Source organism: Solea solea, chromosome 14, assembly GCF_958295425.1.
Source record: "Solea solea chromosome 14, fSolSol10.1, whole genome shotgun sequence".
NCBI lineage: Eukaryota > Metazoa > Chordata > Actinopteri > Pleuronectiformes > Soleidae > Solea > Solea solea.
The window spans coordinates 26956648-26977443 of NC_081147.1; the positions used below are offsets into that span (position 1 = coordinate 26956648).

A 20796-nucleotide genomic window follows, 5' to 3' on the forward strand; every position below is an offset into this window, starting at 1 on the left:
AAATAAGCCTTTTTCTTTTCTTTAATTTTAAAGACTTATTTTTCAAAGCTTAAGAAGATGTTTTTGCAGTTCAAAGAAAAATAAAATAATGTCTTAATATAGTTGATATTTGTCATTCTGGAGCTCTACAGAGCTTATCCAACAATCTTATTATGTCCACCACTTTTAAAGATACAGTAAAGGTTTTATGAGGCAGAGCTGGAACCATGAAGCAGCCGAGTCAGCTGTGTCAGAGGTATTTTAAATCATTTCTGTTATTTAATACTTTGTGAACTTACTTTCACTTATTTTAAGAATTTTTTTGCAACTTTCAGCAGATTTTATGCTGTTTAGGAAGGGAGTGTCTTTATTATTTGTATGGATGTGTGACATCATCACCCCACAGAGAAAACTGCTCACTGAGTTTGGGTTTTAGCAGCGATCAGTGTGGTCAGATCTCACAGTGAGGAGCTCCACATAGGTCTGTTTGCAGAGAGACCTACTCAACATGGAGAATCATTACCACGCAGAGGCACAGACGTGGTCAGGGACAGAAGGCTGAGGTCCAGGCTGAGGTACAGGCTGAGGTACAGGCTGAGGTACAGGCTGAGGTACAGGCTGAGGTACAGGCTGAGGTACAGGGTTCACAAGTCAGTCCTGAAACAAACACTGAAGAATCAATCTGGCTAAGGACTGAGTGTGTGAGGAGCTGGCGTTTATAAGGAGGCCTGATTGCAGGAGATGAGGAGCAGCTGTAATCACAGGTGAGTCGTGTTGGCTTGATGAGGAGGTGTGTCTTGGCAGGTAGAGTGGGTGGAGTCAGGTGAGTGGAAACTGCTGAACTGTGACATTTGTGTCACATTATTTTACAACTTTAACAAACACTGAGAGAAACAAACATGTGGAACTGTCAATGATCAAAGACGTGACATAAATCACATGAAGCTGTGAGTAACTGTAAGATGTGACGACGGAGCGACTCACTGACACACACTCGCTGATAGAGCGCCAAGACACACACACACACTCAAACACACACAAGTTTGCCAAATGTAGAATTGCAGTTTCAATAATAGCGAGCAGCTCTTTCTGCTGCATTCACTTTCTGTCGCTGTGAAACTTCCTTCAGTGTCTCTGTGATTTACGTCATATCCACTCTTATATTCAGCTTCTGTGCTTGGAATCTTGGTTTGGATTCACTGCTCATCCTCGTAGTCTCTCTGCTGGAAACTCATCGCTGACCTCACTGTTAACGTGAGATGGACAGAGAAATACCGTCTTACATTTAACATAAGACAAGGACACACTATTATCACTGCTTATGCATTCTGTTGCCGTGTCGACATAATAAGAAGCAAGCACTGCAGCAGCGCTTTGGTTTTATATTCAAAAGTAATAGTATGAAAGCTGCTTACAAAGCACTTTCCTGCTTTAAACTGCAATGAACAATAGTAGTAGTGGGTAGTTTTTGAATTAAGGGCACAATTATGTTATGAGTGCCATAAAAATGGGCCACAGAGCTTCATGTTTTAATAAGAAGCAGAAGACTGCAAACAGTGTGTTGTGGTTTTTGTTATTAGTAAAGACTGGGTTTACTGTGACCCTCATAACTTTCATTTTAAAATTTTAAGAGTTATGAATGTAACTGCCCAACAGTCAAGATGGTGCACACAGGTTCCATAACATGTTTGTGTCCAGTATTATTATCAAAACTGTGTCAAAGCACAGTCTTTAGAACCCTAACCCTATGCATTAGTCTCCTAAAGGTGGAAACTCAAATCTCTGTGTTTAGAGAAGCACGTTCTTGTTGTTTAGACTTTACAGATTTTAACATCATGGAGATTCTGTAATATGTTGAATCACCTGAACCTTTAACAAATACAAGTACCAATGAATGGTTTTCAGTTTCTTCACTGACAAATCTGATTATATATATATATATTTATAAAACTTCTTTATTGGGACAATCTGCAATATCTGCAGTCTGCAGTTATATAATGCTGCTCTGAAAGATTCACTGCTAACAGGTGAGGATATGTAAAATAAGTGTATAAATAAGCATCCACCAAAGATTTAGCCTTTGCAAGCAGGGACGGGTCTAAGACACCAAGTTCTGTCTGTCACCATCTACAATTCACAATATTATGAGAAGGTTCAGGAAGTCAGGGGAAATGTTGCTGTGTAGAGCTCCAAGGATGAAAACTGTGACAGAATATTTGTGAACATCAAGCCCTCCCTCAGGTGGTATGATATGAGAAAAAGCTCCTGTGATGGACATAGCCAAATGGTCTTGGGAATCATTGACACTTATCACACCTGAAACTGTATTAACCAGAGCCAAAGTCATCCCTCACAGCAATGCTGTCAAGTTCTCATGTGAGATGGAATCAAAGACAGTGGAAACATTCCAGATGCAGAGGATTATACTGGAGTGACGGAGGCTCCTTTCACAACTTTTACCAGAAACTCCATCACTGGCAATTTCAGCAGGACAGTGTCAGACTATAGTCCCTAAATGTTATCAGTGCAAAGCAGTGCATCAGAAATGCACAACAGCACTTTCATAACATATGATTTTGTTTTTCTTCTTTGTCTCAAGGGTGGTTGTATGTGGTCACATGACCATTATTACATACAACATGGTGAAAAGCAGCTTGAATTTAAAAATGCTGTTTAATTTTGATTAGACAGTATTTGGATTCTGTTGCCTGTTTAGTTACTTGTTCATCTCTGTGTTTTATGGAGCAATTCTCATGCAGAACCCAAACATGTTAAAAATGCATGAAAAGCACATGGAAGAAGCCAGAGGAGTTTATAACTGGATCACCTGAGGGTCATGCTCAGGTTGTATCTGCTGCTAATAAGTAACCTAACCTGGGAGCTGCTGAGAGGAGCAGTCTCACTCTCAGTCTACTCTCATATTTAAATGAACTAAATAAACAGAAAACACTGCATTATCAGCACCAGTAAAGGCGTCTTTAGGTCATTTCATCTGTGGAGAGCCATTCATTGCTCCTTATCCCACTCTATGCCAGAAGTCCATGCATCTCTTTTTCAAGGCTCCTCACAGAGGAAGGGGAAGAGACCAAAGTTTGCTTCTTTTTTAGCAAGAAATACCTCAGTGGCAGCTTTGGATGACAGCTCGAGACACCCCTGTATTTTGAGCTCAGTCCTGTTTCCTATTATTCGCCAGCAGCTGTTTGCAGTTGTTGCTGCCACTGAATGAGCCAGGTCCCTTCAAGCAAGGCTATTTCTTGAGTGAGGCAGAAATGGGCATCCTCTGGGTCAGCCTTGTATTTGTACATTTCGTCAGAATTCAGACCATAACTGAGACGAGCATCCAGTGATTTTGGTATGTCAGTTTTTCAATTATGTTCTCCACCTTAGCATCCTGCACTCAGCTTAGCTGTTATTTTCACTATTTTTCCATCCCACCAGTTAGCAGACTCATTCTGCAAGATAACTGTTGTGAATGATGTGGATGCTATGAAGGTTGTAAAGGTTGTGAAGGTTGTGAAGGCAGTGAAGGCTGTGAAGGTTGTGGAGGTTGTGAAGGTTGTGAATGCTGTGAAGGTTGTGAAGGTTGTGAAGGCTGTGAAGGTTGTAAAGGTTGTGAAGGTTGTGAAGGCTGTGAAGGTTGTAAAGGTTGTGAAGGTTGTAAAGGTTGTGAAGGTTGTAAAGGTTGTGAAGGTTGTGAAGGCTGTGAAGGTTGTAAAGGTTGTGAAGGTTGTAAAGGTTGTGAAGGTTGTGAAGGTTGTAAAGGTTGTGAAGGTTGTGAAGGCTGTGAAGGTTGTAAAGGTTGTGAAGGTTGTAAAGGTTGTGAAGGTTGTGAAGGTTGTAAAGGTTGTAAAGGTTGTGAAGGTTGTGAAGGTTGTAAAGGTTGTGAAGGTTGTAAAGGTTGTGAAGGTTGTGAAGGTTGTAAAGGTTGTAAAGGTTTTGAAGGTTGTGAAGGTTGTAAAGGTTGTGAAGGTTGTGAAGGCTGTGAAGGTTGTAAAGGTTGTGAAGGTTGTGAAGGTATATCACACAAAACAAAACAATTTGTTTGGTTTATAATAATGAGTCCTTTATTTAAACAATAACCACCCAAACACCCTCTGAACAGTCATGTCAATAATATAATAATGTACAGCCAACCATGCAAATGTTTAATAAATGAAATTCTGTCAAAAGTTAAGTCTTTTTATGCGGCTTTCTTATTTTCCTTGTTACTTTTGCCACCTCCAAGCTGAAGTTTATTCACAGTACGTGAGAGGTTTCTCAATAAAGTAAACCTTTGAACGTATTCAATCTAAGTTCAAGGTCAACTGTTACTGCACAGGAATTGTTTAGCTCCCACATTTGTTCACCTGTTCTCTGTGGAAGAGAGGAGGGCTATTTCTTTCCACCAGTTTAGTCCCAATCTCAACGATGATCATTTAATTATATGCAGATTTTGCACTCATGTCAATGGGTTTAACTCATACTGTGTATGTGTAATGTCTTGAATAAACCTGGCATAATAGACCCTTTTTTTTTTACAGCAGATGTTTGTTGTAATAGTCGGACTAGCTTGGGTTTAAGCAGTAACATTAGTCAGGGTTCTCCAGGTCTAAGAATCATCCCTGACTGACGAGCTGATGACTGGTTATCTTGGTAAAGAAGCTTAAAATTACAGTTGAGGTTTTTGATGTTAGCATGGAATGCTGTTTGTTCTATGGATGATGTGAAGGCAGATTGCTCTGCGTAGTCCAGTCATACAGCTGTCTTGAATTAGCAACCTATCAGCCAATCAGAAAATAGTCTTCCTTGTTGCCGGGTAAAGTCTGAAAATAGGTTTCAGCTGCAAGCATAATTAGGGTTCTCCAGGTCTAAGGCACATGTTTGTGCTGTGTGCCTGCCCCTAGTGGTGGAAACCAGTTTAAGATATACAGTATATTCATGTTTACCTTATTTAATATTCTAATATTAAATAATAACATTTGATTATTGTTATGGATATAAGATATATATATATATATATATATATATAACATTGCAAGTGAGGCGTAATCGTAATGAAGGCCTGTTTGTTTTACACCTCACTGTCCCAGTGCTGCTATAGCTTCATTATTTCCTCCCCCTCCCACTGACTCCATTTCCCTTTTGTTGATTCAGCATTCAGGGTGAAAAATGCTTAGTCAAAGTTAAAGTATTAACATTAATTATATATTTTAAGAGTTAGAATGTTAAATAGGTAGAACCTACCTCGTATCCAAGGTAACTGTAACCCACCTTACTTGGTCATGCAGGACTGGTAGGTGGGCACCACGTGTTTGATGTTTACGAAGGCGTCCTCTCCTCCGTAACGCTCCATCTTCTCCAGAGTCTCCTGAACCAGGTCCCCGATGTTCTGTCCCTTCCTCTGGCTGTAGTCAATAGCATCACCAGTGCGGATGTTCTTATTCTTATAGTAGTTGAACATGGGGAGAATATTTTTGAAGTATGGCACCAGAGCTTTTCCCACCTTGTCTGTACACATGATCAGATGCTGCAGGGCTTTAAGCGTTGTGCAGATCACCCGGGGGTCCCGTGTGTTCAGGGCTTTCTTTATGGGGATGATGAGCCAGGGGATGATGGGCAGGATCTTGTCGCCTCCATGTTCCAACAGGTCATGGATCCCCTGGCGGGCAAAGAGCTCGTATGGATGATCAGTCTCACGTAAGCCATCAAAGAACAGAGGCAGGTAGTAGTAGTAGTCCAGCCTCTGGATTTGTGCCATCCATGATATGTTGTTGCGTACACCGCCATGCACCACCATTAATGGCAGGAGTCCATTATCGTACGCTTTGCGCAAAGTGGTCGGTCTATACAGGTGTTTCTTAAAAGCCCCAGCAGACGGAGGGCCCGCCACCACATACCCCTTCATATAAGACTGCTGACTGAAGCCTTCTGCCAGCTTGGAATTCTCCACAGAAGTCCTTTTCAATGACATGACTTGAAATTCAGAATCAAAAGCCACTAATTTGCATTTCTAAAAGCACTCATAGGGTGAAACTATTTTTATTGATGACATCATTATTACATCACATGATAAAAGGCACATATTCAGTAGAGTCGAGTGTTTTTTTGGATTGTATGAGGCACCTGCACAGTCAGTGATTTGAACAACTTTGAACTGTAAATCGTAGCATGTGTTGAAAATGATTAGGAGACGACTTTGGACTGTGTGGGAGAACTTTAGCAGCATTGCACCTCTCTGAGTGTGCAGCCTGCCACACATCAGGAATAGAAGATAATGTAGTAATGCGACATTATAGAAGCCATGTGCTGTTTATACTTATATTTATATACTATATATATATATGTAAATCATTTCCTACTTGTATTACTTACTTGTATATTGTTTGTTTGTTTATTATCTATTGTTGAGCTGCTGTAACGCCGTTTTCTCTCCACTGTGAGATAAATAAAGCTATCTTATCTTATCTTATCTTATCTTATCTTATCTTATCTTATCTTAAAGCTCAGCCACTAAATGACTTATTCTATAAACTCTACATGTAGAAGCTTTTCTAGTAGACAAGAGAAGAATAAAAAAAGATTTCACACTTTTTCTGTTCCTCATCATCAACCATTCATTTTCTTCTCTATTTCAAACAACTGAACTTTTGTCAACATTTTACACAATGAGTCACATGATTATAAATGATGCAGCTGTGACATATGGTGTGAACACACATCCATGGTTTCTGAGCAGTTAGCATCTGCGGCGCTGCATTATTGTTGCTCATTTGTGTTTGACAGGAGTCAATAATAGACATAATGTTTTGTTTTGTACACAAACTACATGTTGGTACATGTTTGTGAGACAGAGGGAAACTCAGTCTGCCTAGATCCTCCATCTTTCACACGTTCATGTCCTCTTCTCTTTCAGCTCTCAGAGGGGTGAACACTCAAAGCTGGATTATCACTTAGGATCCAGAACACAGGTTTACTTGTGGTTCCCAGAGTCTGTCAGAGCAGAATGGGAGGCAGAGCCTTCAGTTACCAGGCTCCTCCTCTCCTGTGGAACCAGCAGCCAATGACAGTTTGGGAGGCGGAGCCTCTCTCTGTATTTAAAGTTAGACTTAAAACCTTCCTTTTTGATAAAGCTTATAGTTAGAGCTGGTTCAGGTTCTGCTGCTATAGACCTAGGGTTTCCTGTGGTGCACGCACACTCACTCTGTCACACTCACTCTCTCACACTCAGGGTTATGAATATGACTTTATTATATGTCATTAACTTTGTTCTTTCTCTCCCTAGTTTGTGTCTTTCCTCTCTTTCTCTCTCTCTCTCTCTCTCTCTGTGTGTGCTCAGGTTGCAGGATCCAGATTGCTATCATACATCATACATATCATCACCATTATTATGATGCTATAATTAAAAGTATCTGCTGCTGCTGCCGCTTATATAAATGACATCATCGTTGTATAAACATGTCATCACTGACTCTAACTGTCCCGTATAAACTTGATCCAGTTGTTGTGTATCTGCTCCTGGTCTCTCTCTTCTGTCTCTACATCTCCCTCTTGTCCTTTCTCTCCCCTCTTTCTCTCCCCCATTTTTCCTTTCACCCCAACCGGTCGAGGCAGATGCTGCACATCTGTGAGTGTGGTTCTGTCAGAGATTTCTTCCTTTTTTCTCTCCACTGCCCCCTAGTGTTTGCTCATTGTGTGAACTGATGTTGTCTCTGTACAGAGATCTGGGATCATGCATGTTGTGATTTGACGCTATACAAATAAAATAGAATGTATTTCAACAGTGCAGTTTACATGCCTGGTTCAAAGACCAATTCACTGATGACGTCTTTGTAATAGATGAACTTCTCTTCATTGTCAGCGAGTGCTGACAGCATTTCTGTCATCTCCTCCTCAGTGAAGGCGTCACCTTCCTTTGTCATGTACTCTATCATCTCCTCAGAGTCCAGGTATCCTTTCTGTTCTCTGTCCAGAACCTCAAAGGCTTGAAGAAGAACGTCCTCTGAGATCGGAGGAAACTTGTTCTCCTGCAACACTTTGGTCATGGCTGGGACAAACTTGTCCAGAAAGACAATTCCTGTGTTATTATCTTCTACCTCAGCTTTAAGTTCACCTATGTCTTTCTGAGAAGGGAAGCAACCCAGTGAATACATGATGGTACCAGTGTCCTTGACATCCACTGAACTGTTGTTGTTGGTGTCAAAGACTTGAAAAGCATCTGTAATCTTCTTGTGCAGTAAGTTGTCCTCAGACACCACGGCGTCATCTGCACCCTCTGTCATTTTCCTTCCTTATTCCTCGACTCTATTGGAACAGGAACCGACCTGAGAACAGAAACACCTCTTGCTATGACACTGGGTCCATTTCTTTGAAATAGAAATTTGCCTTTTATGTCATGTGATATAATTATGTATTCAAACATCAAAGGCATTTGTTTTAAAAGAAGTGTTATTAGTGATGGCGAGATGAAGCACACAAACCCCCCTGCTGGTTATAGACTGTAACTGTGTGGGATCCTCGACTGAAGCCACAGACAAAACCAAACTAAACGGGTTTCATAACATTTATACAAAACTGACAGGAACGTAAACAAATACTGATGGATTTGTGAGGTGTGAAGAGGAAGCAGATTACAAACACTTCTCAAACCAAAGGATACGTCCCTGTACTGTCTGTGAATCTGCAACATGAATCTATACAGTCAGGTTTGACTCAGTCAACCTTTTATCGACTCATCATTATTCCCAAAATCCATCATTTTCAAAACACGCGGCGTAACGAGAGACGAGTGTGAGCGCCCTCATGTGAATCCTCTGAAGTGATGAATGTTTCTTTTAAGGTTCCGCTGACACCAGGGAATGATTTTGCCAATGCAGCACATCAAATACATACGAGCAGGAAGTCATTAGGCAGCTGTGCAGGGTCCAAGTTGAAAGGTCAGAGGTCAAAAGGCAATCCAACTGAAATCATGAAAGCATGAATGTGCTTTGCTGGCTAGTTGATATGTGTGTGTCACTGTTGTCTTTGTGTTGCTCACAGCGTGGCTACAGACATGACTTTGTAAAGAGGAAAAAACACATTATTCTGCCTTCTTTAAATGAGCAACTGACAAACTCAGAACAAGGCCATCATTTGTCTAAGAGTGTGCTTCATTATATCTTTGTTGAACCTGAACCGCACTGAACTCAACCACACAGTCCAACCAAAGGTCAACTGTAGCAGAGGAAGTAAATACCATCAGGCATCTGAGCTGTCTTCAACTTAACTCATCACTGACTCCACAAAGTCTCACCTGATCCTCCTCTCTTTACTGACTGTCTTAGCAAAATGTCTGGAGCATTTCTACCACACTGTGTATTCACTGGTGCACACAGAGTCACCTGCCAAGTTTGAAGGTCAGATGGAACCCTTACCCAGTTCCTTAACTCAAAGGTCACACGATAATTAACATCGCTACTTTATTGACTCACTTCATCTCAACATGATTCATCTCATGTGGTTTCTACACTCTATACACTTACACCTCACTTTAGAACATCAAACATCAAAGGAATTTAAATACACTCTGAGCCTCACTGTTGATTGACAGCTGAGCATTTTGGACTTAAACCGACTCAGCATAACACCTCCTCCTGGGATGTATTGTTGTTTTGTTCCTGTATTTTGCTGCTTTATTTATTTGAAGACTTACATATTACACACAATAACAATGCAGCAAAGCTGAAAATCTCCACCTTGCTGCTGTCAGCTTAAAATACTGCTGTGGCTTTTATACGCATATCTCTGTCAAACAATGCAACACTTCACAGATAAACGATCATTTATTTCTATAAAACACAACAGAAGCAGTGAAATCATCAGCAGACATTTAGAATGAACAAGAGTCACAGTCAATCAGAGCTGATATTGCTCAGTGAGAAATGAGGAAACAATAAGATGACAGAAATGTTTGAAACATAACGTGGAATTGAAGAAGAGTCAAATCAATCAACACTGGAGTTTTTATATGGACAGCGCTATAACTATAGCTCCTGTGCATCATTAAAGCCATATTTGTCTTTTGTTCTTTATGTTTCTTTATGTGGTCTGTTTCATTTGTGTTGTAATTGTAATTGAAATGTTTCTGAAATGTCATAAAGCACTGAGTGTGTGTATGAAATGTGCTGTAAATAAAGCTGCCTCCTCGTGCCTTTACATTTTTTGCCAGACTTTTGTCAGTAGAAGTTTATTCTTGTTTTTGTTCACATTTATTTTCTTTTAGTTAGACTAATGAATAAAACTGACACACACACACGAATAACATTAAGAGTCTTTGTCCTTTCTCTACACAGGACTGAAAATGAACCTCCTTCTCTCCTCTCCTCTCTCCTTCCTTCTCTCCTTCTTTCCTTCAGAGATTTCTTCTTCTCTTTCTCTGCACTGTTGCCAAGTGCTTGTTCATTATGTCACTGTTTGCTATCTCTGTCATAATTGGAACGTCTTGACCTTAGCATGTGCCTCCTTCTCTCCTCTCCTCCTCTCTCCTCTCTCCTCTCCTTCTCTCCTCTCTCTCTTCTCTCCTCTCTCCTCTCCTTCTCTCCTTCCCTCCTCTCTCTCTTCTCTCTCTTCTCTCCTCTCTCCTCTCTCCTCTCCTTCTCTCCTTCTCTCCTTCTCTGGAACGTCTTGACCTCAGCATGTGCCTTCAGATCGTGTGTGTGTGTGTGTGTGTGTGAACACAAATGCGACACAAACAACATTGAACTGAATTGACTGAACAACTCAAGTTTTTCATCGATGATGAAAAAACTAAATCAAAAAACTGAACTCACTTGAAAGGCGCAGTAATAATATATATTTGACTTTATGAGAAATGTGAGTTGAATGAATTAAGGAACAACGTAAATGCATGAATGCTTTTCACTCCTTAACCCAGACTTGAGTTAATATTATATAGAACTGAACCTTTACTGTCGTCATAAAATACACTTTAGTGAATTTTCCATCCACCTGTTTAATGTTCAATTTGCACATAAAATACCTTTAGAGAGTTTAAACCCAAGAAACTCCAGTGGGACATGGAGACACATGAAGCAGGTGTCAAAGATGAACGGATGAAAGTGATGCTGGATTCAACCTGTAAACTTTGAATCCATTCAGATCAACAGATCAATCACAAACATCTCTGATCCTCACAGAACGATGACATGAATGGAATGACTGAGGCTAAGTGTGGACACAATGATCATCATTATCTCTCTTTTGTTTCAGATGAGGACACATGAACCTGGTTTCAGACGATCACAGATCACATGATCATGTGATTGATCAAACTCTTGTTTTGATAGTCCCACTACTTCCTGTCTTCTTCATCTTCTGACACTATTTCCTGTTATAACCCATGTGTTTGCAGCTGCATGGTCAGTCATCATCACACTCGTCTCAAAAGGTAAACATGTTTGATTGATTCAGATTTCTGTGTCCTGCAGACTCTGACTGTGTCCCCAGCTTCAGTTTGCTCTTTCCTGCAGAGAGGTGTGGCAGGATGTCCTGGGGCAGCTGGGGGCAGGGCTATAGAGTACTTAAACCTGCTCCAGATTATCCTGCCTGCCATGTGCTGGAACGCTGAGAATTCTGTGATTTATTTGTATGACAATTTTGGATTAGCAAATTTCCCATCTTCTACCGCTTTATCCTCCACATGGGGGTCGCCGTGGAAACTGTGCCAGTCTCAGCTGACATAGGGCGATAGGCGGGGGTTCACCCGGGACAGGTCACCTGTCCATCACAGGGACACATGGAGACAAACCACCACCCACTATCACACTCACACCTATGAGCGTCCAATTTACCTAATCCCCGGATTAGCAAATCTGATTCTGGAAATGGTGCACCCCTCCATCAAAACCATCAAAACCATCAAAACCATCAAAACCATCAAAACCATCAAAACTGCAAATCACTTTTTTAATTAAGACATTTCAAAAAAATGCTCCAGTCACATTGATTCTACTGAGACAACGAGAGTGCAGTGTTTTTATACAGCCAGCTCTGAACAGACCATCATGTCTGATCAGCTGTCCCCCCCCCCCCCCCCACACACACACACACGCACACACACACACACACACACACACACACACACACCACTGCTGGTGATAACTCTGAAGCTGTGTGACGAGCTGTAACACTGCAGCATGCTGCTGAGTTCATCATGGGGCGAGTAATTACTTTCTCGTGGATGGAACGATAACTTTTGTTGTTTGTCATAGTGACGCACTGACAGACGCCAGGACACACACACACACACACACACACACACACACACACACGCACACACGGACATGGATCTTCCTTGGTTTGTCCTTCATGTCTCTGATGTGTGGATCCCTCAGCTGCTTGACTTTCTTTGCCAGACTGTGCTCCTCCTCCTCTTCCTCTTCCTCCTCCTCCTCTTCCACCTCCTCCTGCCACACACACACACATTTATAGCTCATAACTAGAATAGACCCAATGAATAGTTAGAGAGCAGATAATAAATCAACATGGAGCTCAGTGAGCTCAATGTTTAATACACAGACTAACAAATGAGAGAGAGATGAAATGTTGGTCTGCATCACATGTGACTACAGGCAGAAGAACAGTGAGGTGAGGAATCATGGTGTCAGTCAGAGATGGACAGATCACTGCTGTCACCCTGGTTTTCTACTTCAGCTTAAACATAATCAAATCTACAATGTAAGTCAAATAATGTATTATAAGATCATTTATTTAACAGCTTTACACTAAGAAACATTTGGAGAGAGTGGCTTTTTGCCACTGTCTTGTATTCTTTCATGAGAAGATTGATACAGGTAATTAGCTCCCATGCAGTAATTATAGAGGCAGGGTCTACATCATCCTCTCCATCTAAAGACTAACTCTCCACAGCTGTATTGAGTATGAACATTGTAATAAAACACAGTAATAACGTCCAGTAAAAACATACAGTTGATAACAAAAAACACTCATTTGTCACTAGAAACTGCAGAAATTGCAAAAAGAAAAACCTTAAGAATAACATGTTTTAGGTTTATTTGTGTATGTATGAAATAAGAGTGGACACAGTCACCACAGCTGATCCAGGAATGCTGAGGACGGAAGTCTGTATTTTATCACTCTGCATGTGAAGAACAGAGAGATCACCTGTATCACTCATCTGTAACACTTCTGTTAAGATGCTCATTAACACTTATACTCTGTTTATGAATGAATGGCTGAATGATAGTGGACAGAGAAGAAGTGAATAATTCCGCACAAGTGTTGAACGGCATTAAGTGACTGAAGTCATGAGCCAGTGTCATACAGCTGCTGCACATTCTGAGGTGATGATCCCGCCCCCTCTTACTTTACAGGTCAATGATCACGATATCAATCAACATAAACTTGGTCAGAGTTATTTAGCGATCTTTCCTGTTCATTATGGGATTCCCAGCTCCGGCCCGGGCTTATAACTCACACACTCCAGTAACTCTGTCACTAAATGAGTTTTTTGCAGAAATGCAGCAGGTTTTTGGACGTCACGTTCCCTGATGCAGACACAGTGTGGCCGATTTCTCTGTGGACCTTTGGACCCTGGTGTAGGACTCTGGGTTTTTTCTTTGTGGAGAGACGGATCCTTGCATCTGTGCATTGACTACCATGGATTAAACTAAACAACTGTTCAAAACAGGTATCCTCTACCTCTCCTCAATTCAACCTTTGAGATCCTCAATGAGGTCCGAGTTTTCACTAAGTTGGATTTAGGGAACATTTACCACCTTGAGTGAAAACTGCCTTCAATATAATGTCATAGTGTTTCTCAGGTTTTCATTAATGAGGATCTCAGAGACCTCGATGACATCCTCATCCCCCAGAACCAGGAGGAACACTGTCATTATGTCAGGTTACAAAGAATTACTCCGGAGTTCAACTCAGTTTAGCCACAAAAGCCTTTTGTAAACTGCTCATTCTCCTGCACCAAAGTGTGACTCATGTTTGACTGAGGTAAATATGAATGAACAATAACCTGGAAATGAAAGTTTGTGATTTCATGTCCTTCACAGATAACAGCTGATGCTTCATGTAACACACACGATGACAGACCCATCTTCACTTTAATGCGACAGAAGAAGGAAATCACACATCTGACCTTGCGTTAGTGGACGGTGAGTTGATGCATCAACTCTCGTCTTCATGCTCATGCAGGGACTGACATGTCAGTGTGGGATTCAAGCTTCCTGTTTCCTGTCTGCTCATGTCCTCTGTACATTGTGTGCTATGATCACTCATTTCTATTTTTGCTGGCGTTGGGTTTTGACTCTTTTGTAGAGTTCTTACAGACAGCAAGAGTCTGGATTTACTGAGGAAAGGCAGATTTCTCTTTAATATCCGGTGCTTGCTCAGGTGTCTGTTAGATAAAGAACCAGCACAGAGATAAATCACCTGACACACATCACCCTGTAGCATGAGCGGGTTCAACTTGTTTGTCTTGGTATTCCCTTACATTTCTTTTTGGCTTCAAAGGTCAGAAAATGTTCACCACTTTATCTCTGTTAGAAGTTTGTAAACCGCTCACTCTGCTGCACCAAAGTCCACAGAGAAAATCAATGTCTTAGACAGAAATGAGGCATTTATGAAGATTAATCACAACCGTGTGTGATGTATTAGAGCAGCAGATACTGAGCTTGTGTTAGCTTCCATCTTAGCCACCAGGTTAACTAGCACCTCTGCTTTTCACATGATGCTGTTCATTTGTCTATTGTTTATTGTTTATTGTTTATTGTTTATCTTTCTGCCCGAGGATTTAGAAAAGAAGAAATAATTGGATTGTGGGTAAAACATGAGTGTTTGTCCATCAGAGGGAGATTCTGAGATGTTTGTGTTTTATTTAAAATAACTTAAGACAGTCAAATGTGAGAGTGATAGTCTTTAATAATACATGACTGTTGAGTCAACTGCCTTCAAGGCCATCATCATCATCATCATCATCATCATCAGGGCAAGCAAACAAAATGGCTGCCACTGTGGATGTTGGTTGTTTGATGCATTATTGTGGTCATTCATACAGTGACAGTCACATGACCACTGCATTCTCACTATTTGGCAAGAAACAAATCACTGTTCACGTTTTCATCCCATGAAAAAGCCGATTATAAACCCCGCCTCCTTCATCAACCCTTCATCGGGCTGTCTGACAGTGAACAGGTGTGTATTCAGATGTATGAAGACAAGCCTGGTTCATGTGTAGAGTTAGAGTCCGGAGTAAGATTTCCTTCTATCTCTATCATTTAACGCTGTAACACTCAAACTATTCCTTTAGCCTGAAGCTAATGGTCATTGGTCATTGAAGAGTGAGCAGTTTACAAACTGTGGTTCCCAGAGCAAACGTACAGAGATGTCAAACATGAGACTAACTTGTGACTTGGTGAATTTCTCGTCTCCAAACATCATTCTTCTGAGCCATTTCTGAAACCTGATCCACTGTGACGTTCTCACACACTCAGCCCCAGCATGATGCTACTCTCATAAGTATATGTCAAAGCCATTACCACAGCAATCCTTCAATCACGTCTTTGTGCAGCACATCAACCGCCTCAGCTCCATAACTCCACATTCTGTTGCCTCAGTTTGACACTTTGTCCTCATGCACAGAGAAACACGTGAAAACAGCAGGAACATTTATCTGCTTAAATTCACACTTCATTGGCTGAAACAGCCGTAGATATAATTACAAACATCTTTATCGTGACTGTTACAAATATGTCTCCCTAGCATTTGAATATCACAGCAAATCATTTGATTTCATCTTGTTTTGTTGAACTTTCTACTCTTGAACAATGAATCCATCGGGACAGAGATGACCTTTACGAGGAGGCAAATAAAGATGGCTGCTGGGCTGATGGCATATGCTCAAAGGAGACTTTTCACAAAAAGATGTTTCAGCTGTACAAATATGATAATATGCAATACAAACTTAGAATGTGCATGAATAATTCAGCACAATATATACTCTAGTGACAGTAAGCTGTTTGTGCAGTGACATGAAGGTGCACAATTATATATATATGTATATATATATAAATAAAACTGCTTATTCTTCCCAGTTTTCATTCATTCATTCATTTATTAGTGTTGCTAATTATTATTCACTGCACATGCACTGTTGTTCTACCTGTTTTTCACATTCTAAATCCATGCTCTATGCTTTGAATGTATTAACAGACTCTTTTTCCTAATTATGTATTGAAAGAGAAAAAGTGAATGCTTGAAAGCAAATGGAAGTAAAATGGTCCACTGCAGAGAAAAAAACATTTGAGCCTTTTTAGCGTTTCTTATGAGAGTGTTATGTTTGTATCAACCCACCGTTACATCAGCCACTGGTTTGGTGAGGTTTGACCTGCACCATCCTGTTTTCTTAAACTAGAAGAGAGCACATTTGGACGAGAGGGTAGAGAAACTGTCTTACTTCATAAAGAGATGCATATAAATCATTTATTACATTATAAGGACCGTAGAACTCAAACCACATCCATCTATTTCTCTGACATCATCTAGCTCTGAGACACTGTTCTCAACATTATTGTCAGACCTCGGACTCTCTTCCATTCAACTGCATTCTGTGGCTCTTCTGTGGTTCTTTTTCACTGTCACATCAGTTACATCAGCTCCGCCTCCCCCCTCCCCTCACCCTCCCCTCACCCTCCCCTCACCCTCCTACCACTCCATCCTGTAACTCTCTCTCTCTTTGGTCTTTCAAACAAATCATGACACAAACATCAAGTGGTTCTGATAAATGATACTGAAACCACATCATAAGTCATAACCTTGCCCCTCTATATCTGTCAGACCTCCTCCTGTTCCCTCAGATCCTCCTCCTCTCTCCTGCACCATGAGGAGCATTCACCTGTGGAACCACCTGAGCTCAGAGATGGTGAATGTCTTCCCCAAATCAAATTCCACCTGGCCTTCCCCTCATGATCCCACTTATTTGTTCTTCTCTATCTTTTGTACATTGAGAGCTCTGAAAGGGCCTCATCATCATCATCATCATCATCATCATCATCATCATCATCATCATTATAATTACACGTGTAGTTCTCTCGCACATCACTTGATTTTCATAATGCTCAAAGGTCTTGATGGAATGATTGATCAATAACACAAACCAATGCTTTAATTGTTCTAATCAAGTTAAAAAAGATGATTTATTGTTTATTGTTTTATCTATATCGCACATACGGTAACAGCTCATTTGTCGTGTATTCATCACTATGGCAACCTGCATGAACTCTGGTGTGTTTGTTTTTTTCACTCATTGTTAAATCTCCGTAAAGTCCAGGGGACGAGGGGAGTAACGTTTATTTATAATGAATTAGCATATTGTAAACTTAAAGCGAGCTGATGGGCCTACAATAGAGGGAAAGACTTAAAACAAACTTAAACCATCAAAATAAAGAAACAAACACACCCTCTCTTCACTAGACACAGTATCACACGTCGCGTCACTAACAAGGTAAGAAAAGGTTGAACGGAGAAAACTCGACACAGAGAAAACACATCAGTCACAGACTCAGCATGACTCCAGAGAGAGAGCACAGCTTCTTATGTCCACAGCTTGATCGCTGAATTGGAGTCACCTGTGGAACAGCAGAATGGGCGGAGCCACAAAGCACTCACAGGAAAAAGGATGTCTCACCCGTCACACTCACTGTGTCACTGAAATATAACATCACAGTTTATCCCAAATGTTGTGATAATAACACATTGAAGTAGATCAGGGTTTCTCAGTCCTGGTCCTGGGGAACCACGTCCCTGCATGTTTTACACACCTGATTCAAATGAAAGGCTCATGATCAGGCTTCTGCAGAACTGACTGATGAACTGACTCAATCAGCTGTGGAGGAGCGGCGGAAACGTGCAGAGCAGTGGCTCCAACACCAGGAATGACAAACACAGAAGTACACAGACAGACAGGCAGACAGACAGACAGACAGACAGACAGATCCTGCATACATTTGATATGCAGATGTAGATCTGAGGCCTTAATCTTGAAGAACAAAAAGGGGAAACAAGAACACTCATTTCACAGATTCTAAGATTAAAGCACTAATGTGTGATATGCACATATTTGTTCTCTGGAAGTAATGACAAACAGAAAGATAATAATAATAATCACTTAAACACATGTACAGAGCATTCTATGATTGGCTTTCTATTATCACTAGAAATGCACAAAACCTAAACATCGTTTGTGGAAAGAGAAATATTTGACGCTCTCATGAGGGTTTTTCCAGTGTTGTGTGTGTGTCAATATAAAAACCCTTTCTTAAAGTAAAGTAAGTCTTAAAAGAAAAAGGAGATGTCGCAAGAAGAGACTTTACGAGAATCAATAGATATGTTAATAACATCCAGTCATTGTCTACAGCTGTATCCTCCACATGAAGGTCATCCCAGCTCAGAGGGTGAAAGGTGAGGCACAGGAACAGATCACCAGACCATCGCAGGTCAAACAATGACAGACGACAGAAAAGCAATAATCATTCACTCCATTTAACCTCTGTTTGTAGTGTAAGTGCTGTGAGGTAACAGTGTGAGACACTTTGACGACAACTTTAAGCAGAGGTTTGGCTGAGGTAACGCCCCCTTCTCCTGGGCGTGTCTATTTTTTATTTTTATATACAAAGTATGGCCAACAGATGGCGCTTCTCTCGCACAGTCTCACACCACTCTGTCAGTGTCAGACACGCAGAGAGACATCCTCCCCATGATCCTCCCCCTCAGCGTCAGGTCGCAGTGAGGGCTCCGCCTCCAGGAGGCTTGTTCACACTGACTCCTCCCCCACACAGTTGAGTTAAGGAACTCCTTCACAATCACAAGTCAAGTAGAGAAGCTGCTGCTGGAAGTTCTGTTAGAGAACAGTTTGAGCCAATATTCAGCGTGGACTGAGGACTGCTCTCCACGCTTTAACCACATTCATCGTTTTCATTCTTTCATTCTTCATGTGTGTGTGTGTGTCATATTTCTATTCTTGTGTGACAGCAGTGACACCTGGTCTCTGCTGACCCTTCAACTATGAGACAACACTGTACGTACAGTCGATGCCACACAAACTCAGTGTCGTGCTGCACTTTAGGTCACAACAAGTTTCAAGTCTAATAGTTTTTTCTCCAAAAGTTTAGATTATATTAACTCTGTTTAAACACAGTTTATACAGAGGTTATAAGAATAATAAAGAATTTCTTCTATCGTTTTTATCAGAACAATCTCGAGACAATCTGACAAAAATACAAAATCATTTGCATCAACTGTATAAACACACCTGAGTTTAAATACTCAAAATGTTTCAAATCAAACAGAAAAGTTCACTTTTCTCGTTTTTATTTTTTTTATTATGAGGTTAATTACATTTTGTAATACTTTTTATATGTTGTGTCTTATTTAAATGTCAAGTCCTTCGTTATTTTTGCTATTTTATTGTGTACCTCAAGCCGGGAGTCTCTGCAAAAATGTCATTTTGTCCTCATAATGACAATAAAAACTTCTTGATCTCTTGATACTGTACGTTTGTAGTCCTGTGATTGGCTGGAGGGTGAAGTTCAAGTTCAGTCAGAGAAGTAAGTGCAACAGTCGAGGACAATGCACCAAATAAAGCTGTCAGGGGTTTGGGATGGAAACCAGTTTTAAAGACCTGGGAAACGTTGAACCTCTGAACCAGAATCAGCTTCAGTCGCTCGTCTTATCGTCTCTGTCTGTGTCCGTGTGGAAAACGAGTCTCGCATTTCATTCACTACTCAAATGCAACTGTGTGATGTCACATATTTATACACAGGGAATGTTCATTCATTCATTTCCTGTTTCTTTTTGCATGAGTAACTAATTACTTTACATTACATTACAATAGGACATTTAATGCAGTGCTGTATCTAAACTCTTTTTATTGATTCATCTCTTTGTTCTCAAACAAACCAGAGATGCTTCGTTTATGTAAGAACATGAAAAACAGAAGAGGAAGAAAGTTTCTAAAAAACTCACAAAATCAAAGGTAATTCATGGAATCATGTGATTGTTGCAGCTACAACAAATACAAATATATTATTTCCATGTTGTCACTTCATTGTTCACCATGTCTTAATTCATCTGTCACTTTTTTTGAGCGTTAAGTGTCTACATTGACTCTCTGACGTCTTTAAAGTGACAACATGAATATGTGTCAGTGAGACAGAGACAGAGATAAGAGGCCTTTTCTGCCTCCTAGTGGAGTCCAGGGTAAAAATAGATAAATAAAAAGACTGAGAGTCAGAGAAGGTTCGTCACTGTAGCAACACAAAAGCATCAGCTCTGCAGGTGCAGATTCATCACAGTTCTTTTACTGCTGTGTTTCTGTCTGTGAGCAGGTTTAACAAGTAATACTAATATTTTCACATAAGAAATATTATATATTATTTTTATTTTTATTTCAAACCAAACTGATCATTGATCGTAATAATAAATGAGTTCATTTGACACATGTATCAGTGACTCACCAGAGCAGCGTCTGGACCGGGTCTGGTCGGGTCTGGACCGGGTCTGGTGTTTTGAAATATTGACTTTGAGTTAGATATTGTTTTTTCTTTATGATTAATTTTAATCAATGTGTGTGTGTGTGTGTGTGTGTGTGTGTCAGAGAGAGGAGCTAAGGGGCCGTTACGTCACCGACACACGATCCAATTCCCTCAACACACACACACACACACACAGAGAGAGAGAGACAGGGAGGGCTGGACTCAGTGCTGCTCTCTGTGAGCAGAGCGGAGGAGAACAGGAGCAGAAACAGCTCCGTTTTTGTGCTGACTTGTGCTTCAGCTT

The 20796-nt window shown here is 40.7% G+C and overlaps 2 protein-coding genes across 2 annotated transcripts; both read right to left on the reverse strand.

Moving 5' to 3' along the window:
* Positions 1 to 3426: 3426 nt before the first annotated feature.
* Positions 3427 to 5929, reverse strand: LOC131473079 (parkin coregulated gene protein homolog). Its single transcript, XM_058650601.1, has 2 exons — positions 5235 to 5929; positions 3427 to 3958 (listed from the first exon to the last, which is right to left on the reverse strand). The coding sequence occupies exons 1-2, from the start codon at positions 5927 to 5929 to the stop codon at positions 3427 to 3429; spliced, it is 1227 nt and encodes a 408-aa protein (XP_058506584.1).
* A 1664-nt stretch (positions 5930 to 7593) lies between these two features.
* Positions 7594 to 8237, reverse strand: LOC131473080 (dynein regulatory complex protein 8-like). The gene has a single exon (XM_058650602.1). The coding sequence runs from the start codon at positions 8235 to 8237 to the stop codon at positions 7746 to 7748; it is 492 nt and encodes a 163-aa protein (XP_058506585.1). The 3' UTR covers positions 7594 to 7745.
* Positions 8238 to 20796: the final 12559 nt, after the last annotated feature.